Source organism: Alligator mississippiensis, chromosome 13 (assembly GCF_030867095.1).
Source record: "Alligator mississippiensis isolate rAllMis1 chromosome 13, rAllMis1, whole genome shotgun sequence".
In the NCBI taxonomy this organism is placed as follows: Eukaryota; Metazoa; Chordata; order Crocodylia; family Alligatoridae; genus Alligator; species Alligator mississippiensis.
Window position 1 is genome coordinate 2951736 of NC_081836.1, and position 26212 is coordinate 2977947.

Below are 26212 nucleotides of genomic sequence, written 5' to 3' on the forward strand. Positions count from 1 at the left end.
ATTGCTCGGGGGACTTGGCAGCTGCAGGGGAGAGCAGTGCTAGCTAGCCTCCTCCTGCTATTGTGCCAAGGCAGGCTGGGGGGAGAGCTGGTGTGCCCTCCTGCTGCTGGGGGAACTGGGAGCTCAGTGCTTGCTGGGGGCTTAACCTCCACGTGGAGGTCTGACTGCTCCTGAATCACCGCGTTTCCCCTTCCTTTTGCACGGGGCTCTCCACGCTGCCCCCCCGTAGTGCTGCGCAGGATCTGCACTGACCCTTCCTGGGGTCTAGCTCGCGCCCCTTCATCCTGTCCCCCCTGCAGCAAAAGGCTGCTCCTGCCCAGGCAGAGCCTCAGAGGTGACTAATCCAGTGTTAGCCGCTGACACGGCGCAGGTCTCCTCAAAACCCCTGCGGGCAAAACTAAGCAGCAACGGCGAGCCCCTTGCAGAGTCAGGCTGGAGGGCGGACCCCCGATTCGCATTATCCAGTGCTGCTCCCATGAGGTTGGCTTTTGTCTGTGGCAGCCCGTGGATGTGGGTCTCAGAAGGGTTACGCTCATAATGCTGCTGCTTTCCTGATCAACGTGTCCTGGGGCATTTGCCTCCTGCAACGGCCCCAGTGCTCTGTGTCTTTATTTGGGGGCCTGGGACTACGCTACCTACATGGACGAGCCTTTCCTTCCCTTTGGAGGAGCCGGCCCCCAGAGCCCTTCACTTCACACGCGGCTTCGGAGCAATGCTGCTGCCGGTCCCGGCTCGTGTCCCAGGCGTCTCTTTGGGTCCTGGACACGGTTTCTAGCCCAGTAACATCAGAGATGACCTCTGAGGCCTAGATGGACCGTTGTTCTGCCCTCCAAGATGCCAATACTTGATGCCTTGCAACAGAGCAGGTCCAAGTGCAAATAACCACCCCTCGCCTCGCATACCATCTAGGTGGGGCTGGTTCTGCCTGGAGCAGGGCTTGGACTAGACGTCACCTCCCCAGGTCCCTTCCACCCCCTTGTCTGCAACTCCAGGATTGTTTCTGCTAGTCCAAGCATCCAGCTGGGTTTGTGGGCAGTGTCTGACTAGCAGGGATCTTGGTTTTCTCCAATTTAAAAAAATCCCCAATTTTTGGATTAAAAAAAGTAACCCCAAATCCACAATTTTCCTTGATGAAACATCACTAATACATATATATGAGAGAGAGAGAGAGAGAGTTGTGTTTCATTTTAATCACAGCAAAATGTGGATTTGGGGTTACTTTTTTTTAAATACGAAAATTGGGGATTTTTTTTATATTGGAGAAAACCAGGATTCCTGCTGCCGTGGGGATGTCAGTGAATGTAACTGGGAATGGGGCACTGTAGGAAATCAGATAACAGGGATCTCTTCCTGTCAGGAAAGTAAATGCCAAAACAGGGTTTTGAGACACAAAAAAAAGTCCCCTTTCTGGGGACAAAGGAGGTCCGGTCCCATCCTGTCTCTGAGGCCCTGCTGGTTCAAACAGCAATAAAAATGTAATTGCTCGTTACCAACAAGACAGCTCAATGGGATTGCATGACAGCGATCCCTCGAGACGCCAGCTCGGACCAGGGCTCCATTGTGCGCACCCGGAGCGGGAGACGGCCCCTGTCACACAGCGCGCCCCGTTGATGTAGACAAGACAATGGGAGACGAGGGGAGGCGACGCGATGTCACACAGCCAAGCAAGGATCATTCGGGTCGTGGTCCATCGGTTGCATCATGCTCTGCCGCCCACCTATCTGCGTCGAGGGTCACACCAATAGTCTGCCTTCCCACACCTTCCAGCTCAGGGATTCAAAGCCTTTCACCAGCATGAATTAATTAAGCCTCCGGACACCTCTGCCTGGGAAATGCAGGGTTACTATCCCTTTCTTACAGATGGGAGAAGCCAGGGCCCCCATAGTCTTTGTCTTCTCAAAATTAGCCCAAGGCAGACACCTCCTCCCTGGTGCCTTTCCAAGGGTGGCTGATTGTGGATTTAGACCCAGCCTTACAAAAGTGGCTGAACACTTTGTTTAATTAGATGATTTAATTAATCCTGTTAGGCAGAGGCTGACCAGACATCTCTCCCTGTGTCTCTCTACAGCCAGGGGAGAGGACAGCTGTGGTCCGCATCTGCTCTGACACAGCTGGGGGCAGACCCCAAACCGAGCCCAAGGTCATGCAGCGAGCGAGGCAACATCCGAGCCAGGGTCAGGACCGGGGCCTCCTAGCTCCTGTGGGTTTAGCCACGGGGTCAACATTTTGGGGGCACGAGCAGAGATGCTCCTTGTCGGCGGTTGATGGATGGAGATGCTCCCAGTCGATGGTAGCTGATGTCTACCACAGCTCCCAGATGGGGCTGGAGGTGACCGCAGGGCCACGGCCCCATTGTGGGTCCCTCCGCAGGGGAGAGGGTGGCAGGCTGGGCTCCCTCCGCTCTCTCCTCTTCCAGGGCAGGGCGCTTCCCCTCCAAGCGGACCGGACCGCAGTTGGTGGAGGTTGCGGCATCATCGGGGTCTGACGACGGCCAACAACTCCCAGGTGCCTGCCTTCCCCGCGCCCTGGAGCAGAGGGATGAGACATGGGGAGGGTCAATAAGGAGGAGGCTTCAAAGCACCGCCTGGCAGCAGAGGCTAGGCACCACCTGGGGTGGATGGCAGAGATGGGGGGCACTCCTGCCTCAGTTTCCCCAGCTGTAAATGGGGACACACTGGAGACAGTCCAGTGGAGGGCAATGAAAAGCGTTGGGGGGCTTATGAGGAGAGGCTGCGGGACCTGGGCTGGAAAAGAGAGGGCGGAGGGGGCTCGCATAGCAGGGGGCTGCTCCGGGCGCGGGCAGGCGGCAGAAGGAGCAGCAGCAGCAGGGGCAGCATTGGGAAGGCTGGCCTCCCTAGGCGGGCAGGAGGTGGGATCCCCATCCTGGGAGGCTGTGAAGACCCAAGCCTCGGCCGGGAGGGCGTCCTCCTGAGCGGTGCACGGGGCAGGAGCCGGTGCGGAGGCGCTGCGCGGCCGGCCGGGGCCGGGGCCGGGGCCGGGGCCGGGAAGGCGGCGCCTGGCCGGGAGCGGAGGAGGAGGAAGGGGCGGATGCTGCTGCCGGCTCTGCCTTCCCCGCGGCGGCCCCGGCCCAGGTAAGCGGCGCGGGTCGGCCCCGGGGAGCTCTTCGCCCCATTTCACAGACGGGAAAGTGCGTCCCGGCTCCCTTCCCACCGGGGCGGGGTGGGGGGGGGGGAGCTCCCCTCCAGCCCTGCGTCTCCGGGGCGGGGGGCTCCCACCACTAGGCGTGCTGGCCTGGGGAGGGCCAGAAGCGCCCCCTCCCCGCGCGGGGTGATGCAAGCCCAGCTTCCTTCCTAATGAAAGACACGCTGCCTCCTTCCTCAGCTGGACCCCCTCCCTCCGCCCGCTGCAGGGCTGAGACCCCGTCCCCCTGCAACCGTCGCCACCAGGACAGGGTGCCCTGGCACCTCCCGTTCTCCCCCGGGGTCCACCAGCCTTCACCCCGCCGGCCGGGCTGGGCTGGGGTGCCCCGGGCAGGCAAGGAGGGGGTGACGGTGCGAGCTCTGCGGCCAGGCACAAAGAGGAGCGCAGCCAGCACATGGTTTGCATTAGCCCCCGCACCGTGCTCCTGGGCCCAGCCAGCCTGGCCGCTTGGTCCCTGGGATATCGGTTGTTTTCAGTGCATTTGCCATGGGGGAGAAGCCCCGATTCCTCCCCCTGCACCTAATTTCATTTCATTGGGAGCTTGAAATGACTCCCCTGTCTGTAAAATGGGGCTAATGCCTCCCTGCCCCACCCCCGGGCAAGCTAGCAGGCTCTGTAAAGCGCTTGGGGGTGACGGGCCAGTCACTGGCTGGGCTCTGAGGGCAGCTGATAGCCTCCCCCAAACCCGTGCGTCTTCTGGCAGCGCTGCAACTGGAGCAGGACTGGCGGGGTGTGGCTGCCGGGCCACTAAACCTTATCCGAGATAGAGGTTAGCTGGCCCCTGTGGCCACAGCACTGGAGGATTTCCATTGTCTTTAACATCCTCTGCAAGATGGGGTGCTGCTCTCATTTCCATTGCACCAGCTGAGGCCTGGAGAGACTAAGTGACATGCCCCAGGGGCCGCGGGACATCCGTGGCAGAGCAGGGAACTGACCCCAGGTCTCTGCAGTGCCCGTGGGCCTGGCCAGCTGCTCCCCTGGGTGTGTGGCATGGCTGTCATCAAGGGAGGGTGTTGTATGGGGGTCGTAGGGGAGGTAGGACTCTTGGAGGTGGGGAGGAATCGGGGTCCCAGCAGGCAGTCTCCAGCTCCTGGGGGGACTGCCAGGACCCGATGCTGGCTAGTCAGACTTGGTGTAGCTCCATAGCTGGTCTGAGCATTCAGGATCGGGAGCAGACAGCAGCCCCCGCCTATGCCCCGCAGTGGGCCACGCTGCATCTCCTGCCCTGGGAGGCAGAGCCATTCATTGCACAGGTATTTTGTGGAGATGCCTGTGGGGATTAGGACACCCATCTCGCTAGAGCGGCACGTAACTATCCCAGCATTGCCAAAGTGGCTGAGCATGTTCGGGCAAAGTTTTTATCCTTGCAAATCAAGGCAGAAAAGCCTGGGGAAAGGCCCGGGTGCCGGAAACGACCGGGTGCAGAACAGCGTTGTGCTAGGAGAAAGGTGCCACTGCCCGTGACGGGAGCACCAGGCTTGCCTGGGGCTTGAATCCATGCAGGGTTTTGTCCCAGCGGGAGGATGGTTTGTGTCTCTTAGGGTCGTGGAAAAGACGGGCTGGAAAGGACCTTTAGATTTTGTGTGGCCCAGATCATGAGACCACTCCCTTAGCCCCATGCACAGCGTCCTGCTATCCTGCCCGTGAGCGGGGTGGAAGGGGGGCCCGGAGACCCTGGCAGCAGCACCAGGAGGGCAGTGCAGGGAGCAGCAAACCCAGAGGCGAGTTAACCCTGCACAGGCTGCATGTGGCCACCAGTTGTGGTCACCAGTTTGATGTGGCGCACGCATCCAGTGCAAGCCTGGCGCTCCCGTCACAGGCAGTGGCATCCAGTTGGACAGCCCTGATCTAGTCCAGCCCCCTGCGCTGAGGCAGGACCGAGCATATCCAGACCGTCTGGCAGGCCTGCAAAGTCCCGTTTCCCTGGGCACTGGAGAAAGGACCAGCAGCAGCCGAGTCCCTTGCTCAGAAATCCCCAGGTCTGCCATTCCAGCAAGCTCTGTGCCCAAGAAGCTCTGCCCCTCTCAAGGATGGGTCCTGGATCAGCAAGGGTTAAGCAGCCAGGCTTGCTCACCAGGTGGACTTCGTCATCCTGATGATTCGGAGCTATATCGTGTCTGACCTTGCCGGGAAGTGCAGAGGAAAGCCTGTGTCTCGGAGGAGGCATTAGTCACGCTTTGTGAGCAGCCACGTCTGGCGCACGGTCGGCAGTGGCTGGACCCCAGCAGCCAGGTGGAGGGTGGCATGGGCCTGGCCATTGTTCCTGAGGTTAAAGGGTGGCGTGGGCCTAAGTGTGGTTAAAGGACCTAAAAACGGTGAATGAAAACCAGTCAGGCTCTAGGCTGATCTAGCCCAGGATCCTGCGAGAGCTCCCGCAGCAGCACATGTGGAAATGGTTTCCCATGCCTCCCCTACCTCCCCCCGTCCTGCTCTCCAGTACCCAGAGACTGACCTTAGCCCTGAAGCTAACGCTGGGTCCCCGTGGCGCCAGCGATCAGCAGTGGGCCCCAGGCAGGCCCTGCATCCCACGCCAGACCCCCCTCCTGCAGGCCGGACCCCAGCTGGGGGGAAGGGCTGGAGTCCTGATTCCACCTCTGGAGGCGAGCCAGCCTGCGCTTGTGGCTGGAGGTAGCAGAGGGAGGCACGGCCTTGGGCAAGTCCCTTAGCCTCTCCATGGTGGGGACAAGAGAGGGGGCAACATGGGGGTGAAGCAGTGCATTGCTTGGGCCTCATGTGCTTGGAGGGAAGAGCCTGGGGGCTCGATGACTGTTGTTAGAGGCCCCCTGTTAACCTTTTCCTAGCCCTTAACTGCTGAGCTCAAAGCATTCAGCCTCCCCCTCCCTGCCCTGCCCCAGGGGAAGGAGAGAGGCCAGGTGGCTGGGCTTGGCAGACAGAGGAGCTGACAGATGAATATGGAGCTCTGGGATGTGAAGGGCCCTGTTTGTTTTCCCATTGTGAAGCCAGGCTTGTCCACACACGGCCGTCTGGGTCTGAACAAACAGCGCTTCCTTCCCCCGGCTGGGAATCGCTGCCCTGGGTCGTGGTCTCCCCCAGCCTTGCTGGGCTTCTACCCTCGGCCAGGCTGGAGGACACAGCTCTCCCTGCAGCGGGGCCAGGCTGCACCCCCCTGCAGCCATGAAGTGATTACGGGGAGCAGCTCACGGCGGGTTTGGGCCTGGGATGCATCCGCAGCTCCCGTCGCTTCCCGGGGGCGGCCCTGTGCAAGGCAGGATTACACCCGCGGGAGCTGCCTGAGCCTTGCCTCCCTTCCTACCTTCTGCCCTGGCCTGCAGGATTCCCAGTGTCCACAGCAACCTTTGAGAGCCCCAAATTCAAACACTTATTTATATATTACAGTGCTCACTTTCCTGCAGAGGTGCTGGCTCGGGGGGGGTAGGAGATTGCCCAGACAGGGACAAGCCTGAACCTCTGCTTAGTAGATCTGCTCGTGTCCTCACACCTCATGGCACCCTTCGAGGATCACTGGTCTGCAAAGACACGGCGGTGCCAGAGCTCAGGAGATGCTGACGCTGTCTTCACAGACCCTAGAGGGTCCGAGCTGGGGACCGGTCCAAGCACTGGGTGAACCCACTCAGCTGTTCTCAGTTCAGTTCTGCTCCGCATGCCCGAAGGTTTCCATGGAAGTGGCTGAGCTGAGCGAGGAAGGCTGGAGCCCAGCTTCCAAACCGAGCCCTCGAGCCAGGGTACACCTTGCAGGGCTGATGTCTCTGGGTGCAGAGCACCCCCTACCCTTTGAGTAACCACACAGCCCTCTGGAAAGCAGCGCCCGAGAGGTCTCAAATCGAGCCCCCAGGATCAGGGCCGCTTCGTCCCATCTTGGCCACGGGACTTGCCCAAAGCCGCGGAGACAGAACGGGGCTCGGAGGTCCCGGCTCCTCGGTGGTGCTCACATGAGTCAGCTGGAGGAGGCTGGCAGAGGAGGGGAAGGAAGCCACAAGACGAGACACGTCCCCAGGCCTCTCTGTGCCGTTTCGCCCACTCAGCAGCTGACTCCGAGGAAAAGCTGGGATGTGCCCTCCTCTGGGATCAAAGTCTCCAAGCGCCACATGGAGAGGTCGGGCTCTCGGTCGCTTCCCCTGTGTTGAAGCAAACGCGTGCGTATCCTTTGTAAGAAATTCGACTTCACGATTTCCCCCCTGGAGACGTGCCTGCGGCTGGTGAATGGCAGCCGTCCGTTCCTGACCTCCCTTCCCACACCTTGGGTGGCAGGGCCGGGAGACGTTGGGTGCAGGGAACCGGGGGCCGGGCTGCCTGTTTGCTCCGTGGCATTTAACAGATGCGCTCTGAGCCAAGGAAGAGGGAGAATTCGGCTTTAAAAAAAATCTCCGAATCATTATGTCACGCACAAAGTATGCGCAGAATGTGCGTGCTGGGTTTACCTTCCCACTTCCCACACGCTGGGGCTGCGTCCTGCTCCCCACGGGCTCGGGGTCTGGTTTTTGTTACACGAAAGCCCGCTTAGCTGGGGGCAGGATTTCTTCTGCTCTCCAGTTCCCTGTCAAGCAGCACAAAGAGCCCGTAGCACGGATCAGACGTGGAGCCCTGGCCCAGATTCTCCGCGGTGCTTAGGTGCCCGGCTCCCCTGGATCGAGGTGGGAGCTCTGTCTTGCCGAGGGGGTGAATGTTTGCACCTCGCTCGGGCTCAGCACTTCTGGGATGAGGCTGTAGAGGTGGTCACTGAGACCTCATGTGCAGCGCTGGGATGTGGGCACGGTGCAGGAGAGGCCGGATGGTACCACGGAGCCAGGAGAGCAGGGAAAGCGGCAGGAAGCCAAGGTGCAGGAGCTGGCTCTGCACATGGGAACCATGAACCCCCTGACCCGGTGACCAGGATCGCTGCCAGCCTCCGATCGCAGGGAAGGAGCCAGAGCCAGGCTGGAGGTCTAACCAGGACCCCCCACGCCGCGGAGTCGGAGAGCAAGCAGCTTGCATGAACCCCGATCCCTAGCCCAGGCGGGGCCTGCAGGACAGCGGCTGGAAGGCTGCCCAGGCCTCGCTCCTTCCCTTTCCCTACTTTAGCTACAGGAGGGAGGTTTCTACCACGTTCTCGACACCGGAAGAAGAATTTTGCTGCCTGGAACATCCCAGGGGCGGTTGGCAAAGGCCTGTGCGGGATTGCTGGGTTTGTCCGCACCGAATCCCTGCACAGATGCGAGCCAGCGGTGTTCTTGTGTCGTGCATCCGTGTCCCCACGTGTGACGGAGGGGGTGACCGTTACCAGTCGCGGGTCACAGGCAGGCTTACGCTGGGCTTGCCATGCCGTAAGGGGTGGGGGGTCCTTTGCAGAGGCAGAGCACCTCTGGATCCTCTCTCCTGTTACGGGGCAGTGTGTGCTGGTAGCAAGTGTCCTCTCCTGTCCTCATCTCTGTGGGTCTGGTGCTTTCCCTGCCAGCCCCAAAGCATGTTAGCAGCCGCACAAACCATGCTATGGGCATCTTTGCCCAGGGGGTTGTGGTGTCCTGGTGCTTGGAGCCAGAAGGGCTTCCAATTAAGCTTCCTGGGCTTGACCCCAGCCCTGCTGATGGCTGCCACGGTGACCTTTGGCAAATGGCTGCTTCCGTGCCTCGGTTTCCCCACTTGCAAAAGATGATGGCTACTTCCTAGCTTTGTCGGGAGGCCTAATTAACTGCTTGTGAAGGACTGGAGCGTCTCCACTAAGAGGTGCCGAAGTGCATCTACCCTGGTTGTGGGTGCTAGTTTAATTTTATTTATCTACGTTGACCTTGAGCGGAGAGGCTCCTAAGCAGATGGTATGTTTGCATTCACCTGGGTTACTCGGGTGTGTAATATTGCTCAGACTCAGGACTTCATTTTCTCCGTGCCCCCAATCCTGAAACCCCCGCCTCTCATTACGCTGCTCACTGGAGTCAGCCTAGTACCACCGGGTCCCCATCACAGCGGGCTGCCCGGGGCTCGCAGGTATAGCGGGATCCCCCTCCCCCCCAGAGTGGCGATCCAGGAAATGAAATCCAAGCAACAATATTAAAACATAAACACGGAGGGACAAAGGGCTCGGTTCAGCCTATCGCAAGATCTCGGCGAGGAGCGAGGGCTCCCGCCGGGTCTTCGAGCGACGCGGGTTTGCACGCTGCGGCTCTGCAGTGCAGATGGTTTGGAAAGTCATCCCCTGCTTGGGGGCTCCCTTGGCTTGCTGGAGTGCGTGTGCTTGAGCGTGTGCCAGGAGACGGGGAGGGTCTGCTTTAAAGGACCCTGGCTGAGAAAAACACTCCTCATCTTGCAACAGAAATGGCTTTGCGATATCAGACAGGTAGAAGGAGAAGCAGTGCCCCCTTCCAGCCCACTCACACACTTTTCTGCCCTGAGCTTCCCACCCTTTTAGCTCAGGCTGAAGGATGAGAAGACTCCCGCTGACTTTCCGCTGTCCAGGCCTCTGGTTGACTTCTCCGCACTTTGCTCTGCTTTGCAGGCTGGGCATTTTCCCGTCTCTCGCTACGGCGCTTCCTTGCTCTCTCCTGGGAGTTGCTGGGTTGCTGGTTGTAGCTGCGCTGATGTAAGGACATTGGCAGACAAGATGCTTTGGGTCGAGGCGATATCTTTTATTAGACCGACTGAGTAGTCGGAAAAAAGTTCTTTGCTCTCCCGGGAGTTGTGTTTTAGGCCCTGGCTCTGATGGGGAAACTACACCCAGATGTGACCTACACAGGGAAGAATATCTGTGGGCTTTGGCCCGTTCTCTGCTTCCTTATCATGTATAAATAGTGTTGGAAAGAGTTTCAAGTCTGTTTGCCTGCCCCCACTTCCCCAAATGCTTTCTGCCCATAGAAATTCTCCTCCTGTTGGTCCAGAAGTATTTATGATGCCGAAAGGCGGGTGAAATGATGAGAGTGCAACAGCCAAGAAAGTGGAAGTTGAGCAATTGAGAGTAGAAGGAGATTTTAATTGGAGCCTTTCAAACTCTCTCTCTCTTGTTCACACCTTTTTAATTGAAACCGTCAAGTCACGTTTTGGAGAAAGCAAGTCTAAGTTAAACACTTAGGACTGTCAGCTCTCAGCCGAATGTGTGAGTGCTCCTAGGATTGGAGATGTTGGGCCGCTCTCCAGAATCCCAATGTTTTCAGGTTTATATTGCCTTTTTTTTCCATAAAGAGAAAAAGATGTGCAGTAAAACCCCATTTGTGGGTCACATTTGAGCTCCATCCAGTCCCCCTGTCTTAATGAAATACAAAAAGTCCTAGGTTGTTACAGCTCTCCCTACAGAACTGAAGTTTGGGGCCGAAAGTACCAAACTGTTCCTTTAATTCTGATTTTTTCCCCCAGCTGCTAATGGTTTATGGCAGATGATGTCATCAGACTATGTTAATGGTTTTTGGGGGTTGGTTTTTTTTTTTTTTTTACCTTTTGCATCTTTCCTAATTTCAAACTAAGATCGTAGAAGACGACCCTCTCCGTGAGTCTGGGCCCATCTCTTGCAAGGAGGTTGTTAGGGACATCAATCTCAGGTCACGATGCTGCTCGGCGCTGATTGTAACCGGACGTGCTTTTCTGCCACCAGGTTCTTCTCTAAGCGATCACAGCTGCTACAGACGTCGCTGCCAGAGGCATGCGCTGAAACGTCGTCCACTTCGGGAGACAGCGGCTTGCGGGCCAGTTTAGGGAGTGGGAAACCCCGGTAAGTAGCTTAAACTGTTTCTGATTCCTGCAGAACTTGCAGCTCTGTGGCTCTGGTGGAGGGTTGTGCTGCATTTTTAAATTTTGGCTGCTTTTTGCCACTACATCAGGGACAAGCCGCTTAGCCAGCTGCCCAGGAGTTCCCCAGACCTGTGGGGGCATCGCTGAAACTCCTTGATTTTTCCACGTAAATAATGCCATGCAAAAGGCGACAGGGCCCAAGCATCAGCTAACTCTGCCTTTCCTCCAGGACCTTTCACTGAGCGTCTCTCAGCACCGTGCACACAAAACACTGATGAGTTTGGTTTGACCGGCGCCTCTCGTTGAGTTGGGTCTGTCTTGTTCTTGCATTTTGCATCTGGGGAAACTGAGGCTCAGAGCATAGAGGGATCTTGCCCAAGGGGAGTTCGGAGCTGGGAAGAGAGTGGAGGTCTGGTCCTGGGGGGTTGACCTGATGCAGAGCGATGCTTCGTGCCCTCCCATAGATCATGTTTGACAGTGTGGGGGGGACAGTGCTCTGGAGAAGCAAAGGACCCCACTGCATCCCAGGTTACAGCACTCAGCTTTTGGGGCCTCCCATGGGCTTTGGAAAATTACTGGAAAGGGTGCCAAGGACTTCCCATGTTGTAACCAGCCTCAGCGCGTTCGTGCACCGTCAGCAGCTGCTTGGCTGCAGCCAAGACTGGTTCTCCGGCAGCCGCAGAGCATGGGAAGACAGCGTGGTCTTCGGGCTGGATGGAATGTTTTGTTTCAAATTGGGGTGTTGTCTGCCTTGGTAGTAAAATGGAAGGAAATAACGAGACAAAGGGAGTGGAGAGATGAAACCATTCTGGTTATTTAGAAAAGGGGGCCGGACTCGCCGGTCATCAGGCTGATGCGTTGCAACTGCTCTGGGCATCTGCTCCGCTCCGAGTCAGGCAGGATAACTCGGCAGCTGCTTCGTTGTAGAGGATCCCGCTCCAGGCTTGCTTCTGCTGGCTGCGGGCTGGGGCGGACGCATTAGAGCACATCAGGGGTCATACGCTCACGAGGGATAAATCCTGTTGCCTTCTATGTCTGCGTAATTGCCGTGTCTGTCTGCACCCGGGGTCATTTGGGATTGACGTGCCTCAGCTCAGATTTCCTGTGGCTTTTCCTCCATGCAAACGACACAAATTGGCCAAACGTCTTCTTTTTCCTGATCACTTGGAGCTACCAAGAGATGTGTCCATAAGAATTGCCCACCTGTGCCATGCGGCCCACGGACAGAGGCAGCTTTTTGCCCCCTCGCTGGGGGCAGGACAGGGGTTGGCCCAGAGGGACCCCTGGAGATCCCTTCCAGCCCAACCTCTCTAGGATTGCTGTCATCTGATTGCATCTCCCCCCTTCCTTTCCGTGCGCTGTTTCCATATCCGTGCACTGAATTCATTTGACCGAGACATGGATCTGCCCAAGCACAGGCCTTCCCGACCTGCTGCACGCTCTCCCCGCGCACACGTTGTTTGGCTGATTTCAGTTTTCCCGGAGGAGGTGGAAGAGCTCGTTAGTGCCCGGGGGTCCTTTCCAGTGTAGAAAGCAGCCGGGGGGAGAGAGGTGGAATTTAGCCAAGCGGCTTTTATGAATGGCAGCAGTTAAATCCCTGGTGTTGTACTGAGCTTCCCCCATTGCCCTTGCAGGGAGAAGGGGGGAGCTCAGGCCCATGGTCTACTATAGTCATATGGGACCAGCCTCACTGACGAGACATCTGCTGTCCTGGTACCCACCGGGATGGTGAGATTGGTACTGTGATGCCCTGACAGCCAGGGACGGAGCACCCATCCATGCCGGCAGCCTCCTTTTTAGCACACCCCTTGCACTGGTGGGAGCCAGTAACATCCTTCCGAGAGCGGCAAAGAACCAGCGTGCTTTTTGGGGAAGACAGCGTGGTTCAGTGATGCGGGCACTATTCCTGCCGCTGACCCTCCCTGTGCCTCAGTTTCCCCCTCAGATGATGCTCCTGGCTTCTTGTGTAAAGGGCTTGGGGATCCATGGCTGCACCATGCTGGATACACACCCCAGTTGATTCTTCACAGACATCCATGTGGAAAGAATAAAGCACTTAAGTGGCAAGAAATGCCAGGGCTAGGCTGCCCACTTTGCCATACCTCTGCCCTGGGGCCTGTGCTTCATGAGAGAGGCTCTGGTAGGGATCAGAGCTGCAATGAGGGTCTGAGTGGAGCCGCTGGGGTCGATGCAGAAGGGGCTGGGAGTCAAGCCCTTGCTTTGTGGGCTGTATGGTTCACAGGGAGCTGTCTGATTTGGACCCTCTGCATGTGGTCCTAGTCTCAGTTGATGGTAATCCCATCTCACATCTGTGGCTGAGCCGTCGGGAGTGCTGGAGCACAGTACGAGAGCCTCGAGCTGTCCCGTTCCCGCAGGCTGGCAGGATGCCCTGGTGCATGTGTAGCCTACGAGGCAAGTGAAAGCCTTTGAGCTTTGGTGCTGTAGAAATAGCTGTGCACCATCCTTGTCCGCTCTGTGCCTCTGCTGCCTCCCCTTTCACAGCTCCAAGGTGACAGCCCCTCTGAAACGGGCCAGGCTCATCCTCTCTGCCCTATGCATGGGCAAACAGAGGCACAGAGCGAGCAAAGTGGCAGCAGCACGGTGTAGAAACCAGCTCTGCAGCTTCCCAGGGCTTTTGCTCCTGATCCGGTTCCTTCCTCCTAGTAATGAACCGGGCATGGGGATGAGGGAGATCAGGACGGGGTCCTTGCCGCGTCGGGAACAGCTTCGTGTTGGCAGCGCTGTTCTCGCAGCTCACCTGGCTCTGCAGAAAAATGAGCTGATTTCTGGGCTCCTGTTGGGTGCGATGGGCTGGTTTCTTTCTCCTTCCTTTCCAGGAAGGCAGACTTTGAACGCCAGGGCGTGTGTGGGCCGATAGCGCTGAGTGCATAGGAGCCAAAGGGGAAATAGCTGTAGCTCATTGGGAGCAGCTGGGCACAGCCCCAAAAGCCAGCTCACCTCCGCCGCTGCCTACGCGCCCAGGGTGTGGGAAACGGGAGAGCCTCAGACTGGGAGGATCTTGACCGGGAGAGGCGTTGCGGGGTCACGGCCAGGGGGACGGAGGTGGCGGGAGCCCCGTCGGGAGGAAGAGCGCAGCTCCTGGCTTCCTTCTCATTGCCCCTGTCCCTTCCAGAGCCCCTCGTGGAAGATGCTGTCCGGGAAGGTGGAGAAAAGGATTGCCTCGTCCGTATACATCACCCTGGCCCCGCCAAAGCGGGATGTGGCCGTCAAGGGAGGCATTAGGCCGGAGGTTTGTCAGCCCAGCTCGGAGCCTCTCAGGGAGGCTGCAAAACCTGCGGGGACTCAGCCGCTCCAAGCGTCGCCCCCAAAGAAGTTGCCCTCCAGCTGCCCTGCTGGCAAGCAGAATGGGAGGACCCTGGGACCCGCCGGGCCGTCTCCTGGCCGGGGGGGCTGGTCCAATGGAGGTAAGGCGAATGCAAGGGACAACATGCAGTGCAGGGGGCTCGCAGCCTTCTTTTTGGACCCGGGCCGACAATAGGGGGTGTCACAGGTTGCTCCCCTGGGGAGGAGGGTGCGGTGCTGGAGCCACAAATTGTTTGCAGAGGATGTTTGAAGTCTGGAGGCCCTGGACCCCAGCAGCTCTCCCTGCGCTTTCCTCAGGGCACAGCTCCCAGCTGCTTGTTCAGGCTGGGTCTTGCTTTCTGCTCCTTCCCTGCTCGTCTCTGTGCTGCTCCTCTTGCAGCATGGAGCCTGGGGCGCTCCCCTGCCTCTGAGGCAGGCTGTGGGCACCGCGCTTGCATCGCTGGTCCCTCCGGGCCACCCTGGCACAGGTACCCTCAGTGCAGCCTCTCAGCACATCACCACCGGTACCTGCAGCCCTCCCCGTCCAGGCCAGGCTCCGACCCTAAAGAAGTAGCCAGCTGCAAGGTGGGGCCACCCCCTGCTTTCCCCTGGCGCCAGGCAGGTAGCGGGTTAGGTGCTTCCAGTGGGAAGAGGAGCCCTGCTTTGCTGGAGGGGATCTCAAGCACGGCCGAAGGATCCCGTAGTCCTCATCTTCCAGCTCCCCAGCTGCTGGAGTGACGTGGAGGCATGCCAGCCTTCTCCATGTGCCAGCTGCTGCCCATCGCCACTTGGTTGTCAGGTCTGTTGGCCCTGCTACCACGCTCCCTCTACCTCCACGGCGAAGGTAGTTTGCCTTCTGGGCTGGTCGTATCCTTCCCAGAGCAGGCTGGGTGGAGTGTGGGCTGCAGAGCAAACACAGGGCTGAGCAGATGGATTTGTCCACTTGCTAGCAAGTAGATGTGCAGGTCGATTCCTCTGTCCCCTGCACAGCCTCCCCCTGAACAGCCACCAGAGACATGTGGCTGCAGCCTTCAGGGCGTTTTACCCCCCAAACGCGCTGCCTCGGCCAGCACGACTGTGGGGGTGCACTGTCAAAGTCCAAACCGTGGCTCAGCGAGAACAGGAGAAGGGCCAGAGTGCCACGAGGCCCAACACGGGACCAGCCGCTTTGGCTTCGTTCCCTTCCTGTCTCCCCTGGGTTCAGGTCCTGGCTCTGTCACAGACTCCCTGCGTGGCCTGGAGCATGTCACTTAGCCTGTCTGGCTTCAGGTCCCCACTCTGTACCCAGGGATACCAAAGCCAGCTTCTCGATGGGGCTATCGTGCAGGCAGCTTTCTTTGCAGGTGTGATAGAAACGTGCGTATCCTGCCTGCCTCTGCACACACGTGTGTCCCCAGTTTGACACGTGTCCACAAATGAAACCCCAGGCTCAGATGACACCGCTGCTACAAAGCACAGGCAGGAACCTGCCCAGCAGTCCCTCCCTGGAGGACTCGTAGCGTGGGGTGTCTCCCTACATCCACCAGCTTGCACCTCTCTGGGGAGGGAGGTTTTCTCAGCCTGGACCACAAGGCGCCCACGTGGAGCCACCAGATCTGGAAGCACTTGCCCTGGATGGCAGGGCCCCCGGCCCCTCGGAGTCCAGAGCCGTTCCTTGTGTGTTTCAGGCTTTTCCTCCTTTCCTCGCCCGGCTGATGTCCCCACGGGCTCTGCCCCGAACCTCCCCCCGCCGCCTCCTCCTCCGCCGTGCCTTCTCGCAGACGCGCCGCACGCCCGGCCGGCAGAGACCCTCATCCCCGACCTGCAGAAGCTGGACGTGGCCTCCCCCAGGCCTCTGCAGGTACAGGTTGGTTGCTCAGGCGCCACTGGGGAGGTTTCACGGCCCAATTTTCCTAGGTGTTTTTAACCCTGAAGCCTGTAGAGCAGCACCCTAGTCCTTGGGACACGCTTCGTGTTGGTTCCCCGCTCTGACACAGACTTGTTCCTGGAATCTGTGTGTGACTTTGAGCAAGTCGCTTGTCCCTTGGTGCTTCAGTTTGCCCGTCTGTATAATGGGGCCAATGATCCTGCTTTTCTCCCAGCTGTTGTGTGTTAGCTCACAGGGTCACACGACAGGGACTGCGTGCATACAGCCCCTGGCGTGATGGCTGCTGTATGCTAGCACAGCGTGTGTCGCTGTTCTCCAGGAACGATTGGATTTGCAAGCTCTCCCCCACAGCCCAGGGACTGGCTGCCTTGTCTCTGCAGCAGCGTGCAGAGCTGATGTGATTCAAATGCCGCCTGTCCCCAGGATGCTCCTGCTCTTTGCAGCAGTTTGTCATCAAGGCACAGCGAAGCTCTTGCCATCCCCCGTGCTCAGCCTGGACCGGTGAGACACCTGGGGCCCCGCTCACCAGGCCTCTTTCTGCTTAGCAGGCCTCAACTGTGTTCCCAGCAGAGCAGAGGCAGCACCACAGCCAGCTGAGCAGCCTGGCGCAAGCCCGGGAGCAGCAGGACCCAAAGGAGGGTGTGAACGGGCACCTGGACAGAGACGTCTCCAGAGGTAACAATGAGGAGCAGGACGGGTGCGGAAAGGCTGATTGCAGCGAGCCCATGTCACTGTGCTGGGTGCTGTGATGGCACTTTGCATCTCCAGCTCCCAATGCACCGTGCACACAAAACGAGCAGTGTTGTCCCCAGGTGGGTAAACTGAGGCACAGGGCTGGGGCTCAGTGTCAGCAGGTGATAGGGTCCTGAGTGCCTCCCCACTGGCACAACGTTTTCCAGAGCATGGCCTGCCCTTTCCTATGGGGCCCGGGCCCTGGCCTCAGAGCGCTGCCCTGATACAGGACACATCTTCATGCGTGGCAGCAGCCTGATGCCTGGCACAGGATAGGCTGGGGTTGGCCAGGGCACTGGGGCTGCCGCCGAGGGGTATCACGAGCCTTGTGAAGGGGGAAGGGAGTGTCAGGAGCCTCGTAAGGGAAGGGGAAGATGCAAGTTGCTTGCTGGAGGGGATTGAAGACAATGGAAAATTCATCGGTGACTCTCCCACCCGCCGTGGGATGTACCGGGGCCCCGAGGCTTGGTTTTCTCCCTTGGTGCTGACACAGGGACCTCAGGGGCTGGCGGCTTTGCCTGGGAGGAGCCACCAGTCCCAGTGCCGTGATGTCCTCCTTCCTTGCAGATGTCTGCGCCTTTTGCCACAAAGCCATATCCGCCCGGGCACCGGCCATCGAGGCCATGCGGAAGCAGTACCACGCGGACTGCTTCACCTGCCGCGTCTGCCACTGCCGGCTGGCGGGCCAGCGCTACTACCAGAGAGACGGCCGTCCAATATGCAACTCCTGCTACCAGGTAAGCGGTCTGGGCGTGGGGCCGTGGGAAGGACCAGGCTGTTGTGTCCCCAGGTGTAGGCTCTGGCTCTGGAGTAGGAGGGGAACTGGGGACTTCCGCAGCTTGGCAAGAGGTGAATCCTGGGGGGCTGAGTGCAGGGAGACCCCATGGGGAGACTCGTCTTTGTGATGCCCAGACACGCTGGATTTGATGCAAGCCCAGACAGAACAACGGCCTGATCGTGCACGGGCCCCCAATGGCTGCAGGGGTGCTCAGCCCCACCAGGCCAGGTGGTGAGCACGGGGGGCGAGGTGCTCCAGCTTGCTGCGTTCCCTCCCTGACTCCAACCAGGCGATCTGTGCCAAATTGCTTGGGCCCAGATTTCCAGACAAAGCCTCTGCCTCCACATCTGGTTGCTCTGTCCGAGGCCCCTTGAGAGTGGTGTTGGGAGAGTGGTGTTGCTCTCTGAAAATCAGGAGCTGAGGGCCTGACCATGAGAGACCCTGGTTGGTTGGCTGAACCATACCCGATCCGTGCCTTGCCTTTCCCACCTGTGAAATGGGGTGATGCTTATGTAGATCATGGATGCTTTGGAACAGGCTGGAAAGAACCCAGAGACAAAGCACTGCCAAGAGGCAAAGGATTGTTGCTGCAGGACAGGTGGACGTTGTGTCCCATAATCGCGATGCATCTACGGGTATTACTTGTACCAAAGCAGTAGGCTCTGAAGTCAGGACAACGACGGGTGTAGGAGGCACCTCTGAGTGGTCTCTGCCCTTCTTCTCCTTGCCCCAGGACACCCTGGAGAAATGTGCCAAGTGCCAGGCCGTGATCCTCAAGCACATCGTCCGAGCCCTGGGGAACGGGTACCACCCGGCGTGCTTCACCTGCGTCGTGTGTGGCCGGGGCATCGGGGATGAGAGCTTTGCGGTGGATGATCAGGACCAGGTGCACTGCGTCGATGACTTCTACAGGTACCCCGTGTTCCCAGTGGAACGGCTGCCTCCTCTTCCTGCTTCTCCTCTCTCAGGGCTCGGTTCTCCACAAGATGCAAAGCGGGGAGTCGTTCACCCCTGGGAAACCAGGGTGTGAATGACACCAAATCGCTCCCACCTGTGGTGTTTCAGAACAGCTTTGCAAAGGGGTTGCTGGGTGCCCAGCTGTGCAGCAGGGAGGAATTGAGTCTGTGACCCCTGCAAACTTGGCTAATTCTAGGGGTAGAAAGAGCAGGCCCTTCATTGCTAGAGCAAGGACTCAGGCCAGCAAACCCAGGCTGTCCAGGGCTCTCATTAAAGCTCTGCGCTGGGCTGTGCGAGTGGACTCCTCCTGGGAGGAGTGGTTGGTGGGCTGGAGCCCTTCCACTTGCATCTGGTGAGCAAGACTCTTTTTCCTTTGGTCTGGACATGCAACACGTTGACAACAGTGTAAAAGAAGAGTGGGCAGAGGATGTAAACCCCTGGATCGGTGTAATGACTTGTATCCAGTGGACGCTTAACCTGGAAAGATCAGGTGGAAAACCACAGCGGTTTAAGTAACCCCAGCATAGCTGTCATCTGTCCCGTTCCATCCGGGGTCGGTGTTTGCTCAAGGCAAGCAGGCCATTACCCCCTCCCCTGTCGCTTGGTGGTGAGGCACTCTGCTAGCCCTGACTGAGAGCAGCTCTCTGCTCTGGGTCCCGCTGCAATTTTATAACCCCCCAAAAACTATACCCCTGCCGACATGCTGCATGTCCAGGCCTTTGCTTCTCTTCTTCTTCCGGGGTCTTGGCATTCACTCGCATTTAATTTCTAGTCACATGAATGCGTGTCCGGGGTCTACTCCCACGCTGGTGGAAGTGAGGACTCAGTGGGGTCTTGCTGGTGTAAACCCAGCATAAACCAGAGCAGAATTGGGACTGTCTCCACATCACGGGTCATCTTGCCCAGTTACATTGCCCATCCCCAGGACAGCTGAGGGAGGAGAGTCTTTTTTTTCCTTTCAAATTGCACCACAAATTGTGGCAGCTAATGGATAGGGCTTCACAGACTGGTTGTTTGTCCCGCCAGGAAATATGCCTCCGTATGCAGTGCCTGCGAGGAGCCCATCATCCCGAACGAGGGCAGAGACGTCTACAAGATCGAGTGCCTGGGGCGAAACTTCCACGAGGCCTGCTACCGCTGCGAGGTGGGTTGTGCCAGGACCTTGCCGGTGTTTGGAGGGAGGGCAAAGAGTTCGGCCCAGCTGCTTGCGAGCACCCTGGGCTGTGCGGATCTGTTGTGTCTCATAGTGACACCAATTAGCTCAGTCACTCTTAACTTTGAACCCCAGTGGAACGATCAAATCGAGAGGATGCAACAGTTTCATTGTAAGCGCTGATGTAGGTATTGTTAGATGTGCACAGAACTGATACCTCTGTCTGTCCCCAGAGACAGGCTTTATGTGCAATTCCCATAACCAGGGAGAAGGTCCTAACAGTGAGATCAGCAACCCCTGGATGGAAGCTGTCTCCCGGGGGTTAATTAAGATAGGGCCGGGCAGCGGATCAGGAAGGATTTTTACCCCATGGTCAGATGGATATAGACTGTGGGGGGTGTAGGTTGTAGCCGTGTTGGTCTAAGGACATAGGCAGACAAGGTGCTGTGGGTTCCTCAGCCTGACGAAGAGTATTTATATCCGAAAGCTTGCAAAGAAGAACTTTTCCAACATTTGAGTTGGTCTAATAAAAGATATCAGATTTACCCAAAGAACCTTGTCTGCCTATGGGCTGTGGGGTTTTTTTTGCCTTCCTCTGTAGCAGGGGCATGGCCTCTTGGGATCTCTTGACCGTATATTAATGGGATGTTGGCTGCTGTGGTCCCCCCGCCTGACCTGTAGCAGGTTCGGGTGTGATGCCTTGTGTTGCATCAGGGTTGGCAGTAGTTTTGTGAGGGAGTTAGATGATGGATTTGTCTGGGATGGTTTGGAGAGGACTGATCCTGCCTCAGGCAGGGGTTGGACTAGACATGATCCCTGGATCCCTTCCAGCGCCACTGCTCTACGATTCTGGCCTTTGGCAGGTGGTGGTAGAGCCACCCTGCCTTGGCCTGGAGAAGGTTGAATCCTCCTTTCTTTCTCTGGCCCCTGAGATTTTGTGATCTTTGCACCCCTGGGAAAAACCACTGGATCTTCAGCTGGAACGGGCAGTGCCGTCATAGTCCAGATGCTGCTACTGTGCACAGCTGGCCCCATAAGGTTCCTCCTTGTTACGGTGCCTAGGGGAAGGCTGGGGTCATGTGAACAGACTCTCTTGCCTTTAGCAGTGTAAATCAGTCCGGAGCCTGCCTCAGACTCCACTGAAGTCAATGGAGATAAGTCAGCAGTCTGGCTCACTGTGGCCCACTTCCTGCCCTCATTGTTTCAACCTCTCTGCTTGGAAGGCCATACCCCCGAAAGCCTCTCCCTCTTCCCAGGGGCTGTTAAAGTACTTGGTGCCTAGCTGCATGGGTGGATCTTGCTCTTGGAAATGGCTGGTTTTGTGAGTCGTGGTTTTCGGGCCACCTCTTGGCCTCACAGCCTCCGGACGTGCATAAGCCCATCTCCTACAGGAGGAGTTTTGTGGTCAGATCCTGCCCAGGCAGAACAGAAGTGCACTGACCTTCCTGCCTGGGTGCCGTGGCCCAGATGCAACAGGCGTGTGTAACTCATGGCCACACAAGCTAATGCAGCACGGGGCTGGGTCTAGAGCGGCGGGATGGGTTTGAAGGGTGGGAACCGAGTGATTGAAAACAGCATGGCCCAAATAACACGCGTGCTTGATATACCCCGCAGAACTGCAGGATTGCCCTGTCCCCGGAGCCGACCGAGAGTGGCTGCTACCCGCTGGACAGCCACATCTTCTGCAAGGCCTGTCACCTCAGCCAGAAGAACGAGTCGTCCTGCTAAGGGACCGGGGCAGGCGTCTCTGGAGAACTGCGGATGCCGTCACACGGCAGAGGCGAGCCATCGTAGTATGTTAAAGCGTGTCCGTGTTCTTCCCTTCTCTGTTCACTCATGTCCTGCCCTGTCCTGATGGTCTCTGTTGTCATGGTAGGACTGTGCTAATTCCCTGCTTCTGGTTTGGCCATGAGAGGTGGCGGAGGGCTGCCTCCCTCCATCCCTATGGCTCCTTCTCCCCTGCACCGGCTCCAGGTCCCACGTCAAACAGCTCTCAGTACCTGCTATGGGGACATCTGAGGAGATGCCAGAGACTGCAATCAAACTCCTGGCCTGCTAAACTAACTCCCTTGCTGCCTTACCATCATGGAGGATCTTCCCGGTGGAGTTTGCAGGAGAGCTCCCCACTCTGGGTGTTAGTAGGAACACAAGCAACGAGACCGTGATACTAACACTGGGTGAAAGCCAGCCTTGAGCTGTGGCCAACACCCCTCCGACGAGGACGGCAGCAGGATGGAGGTGATGGACTCAAGTGGGGCTGGCTTCATACCCAGGAGGGCATCTTCCCCTTCCCCGACAGCAGGTAACACTCATTGTCTTCTGGCTTCCTGAAGCCTCCGCCTGAGTCCCGACTCAGCACGGTACCACGGATGTTGCGAAGGAAGAGCATTGCATCCCGAAAATGAGACTGGTCCAGCAGCAGCTCAAGGCCTGATCCTTCTGGCCGGACTCGAGGGAGTAAGGGCCATAGGAGCAGGCCTGTAATTAAGATCCCATCTTCCATCGTTCCTCAGCGACTGTGATGAAATGGAGCTGCTTACTCCAATGGAGGAGGCCTGAACGTGGGGCTGCGGGAAACCGGGTTTTGTATGACTCTGATGGCAAACTCCAAGTGCTGTTGTGTGTCTTGCACATCTCTGCAGAATTAAGCCTTTTCCAGGGGCTTCAAGCCACAGGAGACCAGCTGATGTGCTACCCATGTATTAAAACATGGGGTCCCCCCAATGCACCCTTCTCCCCAGTCTGTGAATTTGAGGTCTGGTGAGGAAGGGACTGGGGAAGCTGGTACTGTATTTTGATTTCAGTGGAAGAAGCAGTTTCAAACTGTACCGGGTGAGGCAGAAGCATCACTAGACAAACAAGCCTCCACTAAACTTGGTGGTATAGGAGGCAGTGTTGGGATAGTGGACAGAGCACTGGCCTGGGACTCAGGAGACTGGGCTTGGCCACTTGCCTGCTAGATGAAATTGCCCTTTGTGCCTCAATTTCCATGGCTGTAAAACGGGAATAATGTCCTGACCCACCCGCCCTTCACTTTGTGTGAAGCGCTTCGTAGCGTGATGGAGGGAGTTGTCGCAGGTCGGTGCTGGGGGTGGTTGAAGAGCTGGCTGCAACCCGTATGGCACAAGTGCAGAGTTGTTTGAAACAGGCTGAGGAGGGAAGGCAGTGGGAGCTTTGAGGATTATCTGGCAGTGTGATCCAGCCCACGGCAAAGGCAGCTTGTCAGCAATTATTTTTTACAAGCATCTGCAGAGAGGCGGGGTTCCAGCAGCAGATGGGAAGCTGGCCGCCCCCTCCGCCTACGGCCGGCCGCTGGTAAGAGTGCTAGCACTATCGGAGAAGGCATCCGAGCGAGAGGAAGCATCTTGGCCTCGCTGCTTGTGGCCCAGCCTGTCCCCACCCTTTGGGCACCGATTTGTGCTCCCTGCTTCCGGTGCTGAGGCCACTGTGCCTGCCAGGAACCACAGGAAGGGAATCAAGCAGCCTCGGCCTGTGTCCACACCAGTTGGTCTCCCCCTGTCCACACCACGCTCCCCAGGAAGATGGACCATGGGCTCGAGGCTTTGCTGATCTCTTTGAGTAACTCACACTGATACTTCAGCCCGCACACACCTCCACGGGAAATGAAACACTCCAGATGCAAGATGACATCCAAGGTTGCATCCCTCCAGGCCGGGGCAAGCCCTGAAGAGCTGCTCATTTAAGGCAGGCAAAAGTTCAGGCCCCTGAAAGCAGGTGCACATCCTTATTCCCTATGGAAACTGGTATTCCTTGTGTACTCAAAGCTTCATCTGCAAAGAAGATGGCACAAGGAGCCTGTGCCTTTCATGTCAGCCAAACGCTCAGAGCACGAGCACTTGCTTATCTTTGTGCTGGAAGAGCGGGAGGTTGTGGTCGTGGTCGTGGTCCGCTCAGCGTGTTAGCACTGAACCAGGCCGTTCACACGTCATGCTCTTGCACCAGCACAAAATGCTGCCAAAATTCACTCCCAAGCTGTGGTTTTCAACCTGTGGTCCACAGACTCCATGGGGGTCCACAAGTTATGTCTAAGGGGTTCACGAAAGATAACTGTGATCAATCCAAAGGATGTGAATCCCCACCCTGACAATTCAAAGGGGTCCACACCTCCATTTGAAATTTCCAGAGGGGTCTGCAAATGAAAAAGGGTTGAAAGCCATGGCCCTAGAGGATCCCTCTGTGGGGTCAGGGTGACTGCTGAAACGCTGCAGCAAAGGGGAGCAGGTGTGTCTCCGGTGGCAGCATGCTAAGCGATGGCACAGGTCCGGCGTACCCCAGCACACCGCATTTAGAGGGCTCGTTTCCAGCTCGGTGCTCCTGGTAGATTATTGTTCAGTACGTGCATTGTGGTAGCACCTCAGTCCCCCCGTTGTCAGCCACGGCGCCAGAGGCTATACAAACAGAGCAGGAGGGTTCCCCAAAGAGCTTGACACTTCAAGCATGAAGCCACATCTTCACCACTGGAAAAGGCATGTGGTCTCCCTTTAGCGTGATAACCACGTGTGATACAATCCCACCAGAGACGGGGCACGTTTTACCGTGGTATGGTCGGATGAGCTACGTGAGGTTTGACTTTTCCTTAGGGCAGCTCAACCAAAACTGCGGGGTTTTCTCTCTGCTAGGATTCTGCAATGAGAGAGACAATGCAAGCTAGGTCCTCCCTCTAGATGCACACCTTTCTGGGCAGTAACCACCAGGCCTGAAATAAAAGACCACTGGGTCACACAGGTAGGCCCAAGAGAAAAACGGAGACCATATCGACAGCAGTGTGTCAACTAGGTTCTGTTTCACCCAGAGCTGCTTCTTCCCTGAATCCTACAGGAACGGAGCATGATTTGGTAACAGATTTAAGATGTGGGTGGCTGTCAGTGTGCAGGGCACCATAGCGTTTTAGTGGGGTTTGTCACTGTAAGAGGGCTGTAAGAAAAACAGCATTACAATGCAAGACAGGGAAAAAATAAAAACAGCAGTCCCTTCTTTTTCTAGACAGATTGTAACTTCCTTGCCATCCTTTCGTGGTTATTTCAGGAAAAAGGCAAGGCGCCTGATGGGTTTATGTAAATGTATTGATTTAAGAAAACAATCCTGCTCCCAGATGACATGATCCTGTGTAAAACATTTTCTTCTTGAAACCTGAGTAAAAAAAAATAAAAAGCTGCCATGTGCCAGAGTGTCTGTGTGCTTCCTTCCTTCCTTGGCATGGGCAGCTCTCATTGGGACGTGGATGGCAGCGGTGCCAGGGTATCCGGTAGATGCTCTAGTCTTACTTCGAAGGACAAGCGTAACCTGCTTTAGCAAGGGATTTACTGATGTGAAGTGCCACAGTTTTAGCAAGCAAAGATTATTTCTAGCCAAGAAAGCAAGGTCTTGTCTGGCTCAAAAGGAAAAATGATGGCCTGACTTACACAGGATATGGGTTTGACTCCCTGCTCTTTTGTCACAAAATAGTGCAGAGCTGCCTCAATCTGTCCTTTCTCAGCAACGCCTGGCCGACGGTAACGGAGCTTCGAGGACCCTCCGTTCAGCCCTGGGCAGGGAGAGGAGCAAGATGACAAGAGCCTAATGATAAGTGTCAGAGGGTTATGTAAGGTAAGAGTAAAAGGGTTTCATCCTGAGCTTCCCACAGGTCAGGGCTCAGCTCAAAGGACCTGAGTCAGTGAGGAAAGGAGGTTTCTCTGCCCTGCCCTTTGGGTCATGACAGGCTGGGAGAGCGTGGTTGTCTGGCCCATTTCACCTCCTGCACAGCATCACTGCTGCGTTGGACTGAGATGCAGACGGGGTCTGGCCTGGCCTCTTTGGCGCTGAGAACCAAACAGTGGTGCAGTTGCCTACCCTGGAGATCTTCAAGAGGAGACTGGACGGTCACCTCGCTGGCATCACTTGACCCCAGCGTCTTTCCTGCTTGGTGCAGGGGTCTGGACCCGATGATCTTCCAAGGTCCCATCCGGCCTTCAGTCTATGAATCTATGAACCGCACAGCTACCATCACAGCGGGGCAAAAAGATGGAGCAACTCTCTTGCAGGAGATTATATGGATCTTTGCCATTTACCCTTTGAAATGCAACCTCAGACGGTGTGGAGTCCAGCCTCATGAGTCCAGCTTGGTTTAGATGCAGAACGTGCTGGCCTTCCCTTATGGGAACCCCAGCACTCTCCCTGATAGACCCCTGCCTTTCCCCAGTTTGCTTTGCCCTTGGACCTAACTGGGTCCCTTTCATTGTGGAAGGGAAGCAGCAGGAGCCTTAACACGGTGCCTGTGTTGCCTCTTGTTGCAGGTTGCGAAGTCTTCCTTTCCAGCAGGTCTCCAGGTTCCTTTTCTGCCTTTCCCACCTCTCCCGGATGAAGGTGCCAATACCTACATGAAAAACACACAGAAGTTAAAAGAAAGTAGATTCAGGAACCAGTGCACTCGCTTCTGCACTGTCCATGTGCCCCTCTGCCACGACTGCTTTGAGGATGCATTGGCAGAGAAGCTGCGAGCCCAGCAAGCAACCTTGCAGTAGTGAGAAGTGCTTTATTCTTCCCCTAGCCTAGTGAGAGCATGGCCCCTTCCTGTGCCTGTGCCAAGCAG

The 26212-nt window shown here is 57.2% G+C and overlaps 1 protein-coding gene and 1 long non-coding RNA gene across 8 annotated transcripts; one reads left to right on the forward strand and one right to left on the reverse strand.

Moving 5' to 3' along the window:
* Nucleotides 1-142: 142 nt before the first annotated feature.
* Nucleotides 143-6613, reverse strand: LOC109286288 (uncharacterized). The gene is made up of 3 exons (XR_002094281.2): nucleotides 6527-6613; nucleotides 5237-5468; nucleotides 143-2525 (listed from the first exon to the last, which is right to left on the reverse strand). It is a non-coding gene; the product is annotated as an uncharacterized LOC109286288 (long non-coding RNA).
* Nucleotides 2774-24806, forward strand: FBLIM1 (filamin binding LIM protein 1). 7 transcript variants are annotated; one of them, XM_019500024.2, is made up of 9 exons: nucleotides 2774-3092; nucleotides 10697-10813; nucleotides 13967-14258; nucleotides 15804-15982; nucleotides 16549-16678; nucleotides 17303-17472; nucleotides 18247-18425; nucleotides 19497-19614; nucleotides 21238-24806. In XM_019500024.2, the coding sequence occupies exons 3-9, from the start codon at nucleotides 13982-13984 to the stop codon at nucleotides 21349-21351; spliced, it is 1167 nt and encodes a 388-aa protein (XP_019355569.1). In that variant the 5' UTR covers nucleotides 2774-3092; nucleotides 10697-10813; nucleotides 13967-13981; the 3' UTR covers nucleotides 21352-24806. The 7 variants fall into 7 exon arrangements, with proteins under 7 accessions (XP_019355569.1, XP_019355574.1, XP_019355575.1 ...); XM_019500029.2 differs by having other exon boundaries at nucleotides 16552-16678; XM_019500030.2 differs by having other exon boundaries at nucleotides 2775-3092; nucleotides 15804-15976.
* The last annotated feature ends 1406 nt before the right edge of the window (nucleotides 24807-26212 follow it).

Coding starts and splice junctions, on each gene's coding strand:
- FBLIM1 (XM_019500024.2), top strand. CDS start 13,982: ATGCTGTCCGGGAAGGTGGAGAAAAGGATTGCCTCGTCCGTATACATC. Junction 16,679..17,302: donor GGACAGAGACGTCTCCAGAG/GTAACAATGAGG, acceptor CCTTCCTTGCAG/ATGTCTGCGCCTTTTGCCAC. Junction 19,615..21,237: donor AGGCCTGCTACCGCTGCGAG/GTGGGTTGTGCC, acceptor TATACCCCGCAG/AACTGCAGGATTGCCCTGTC.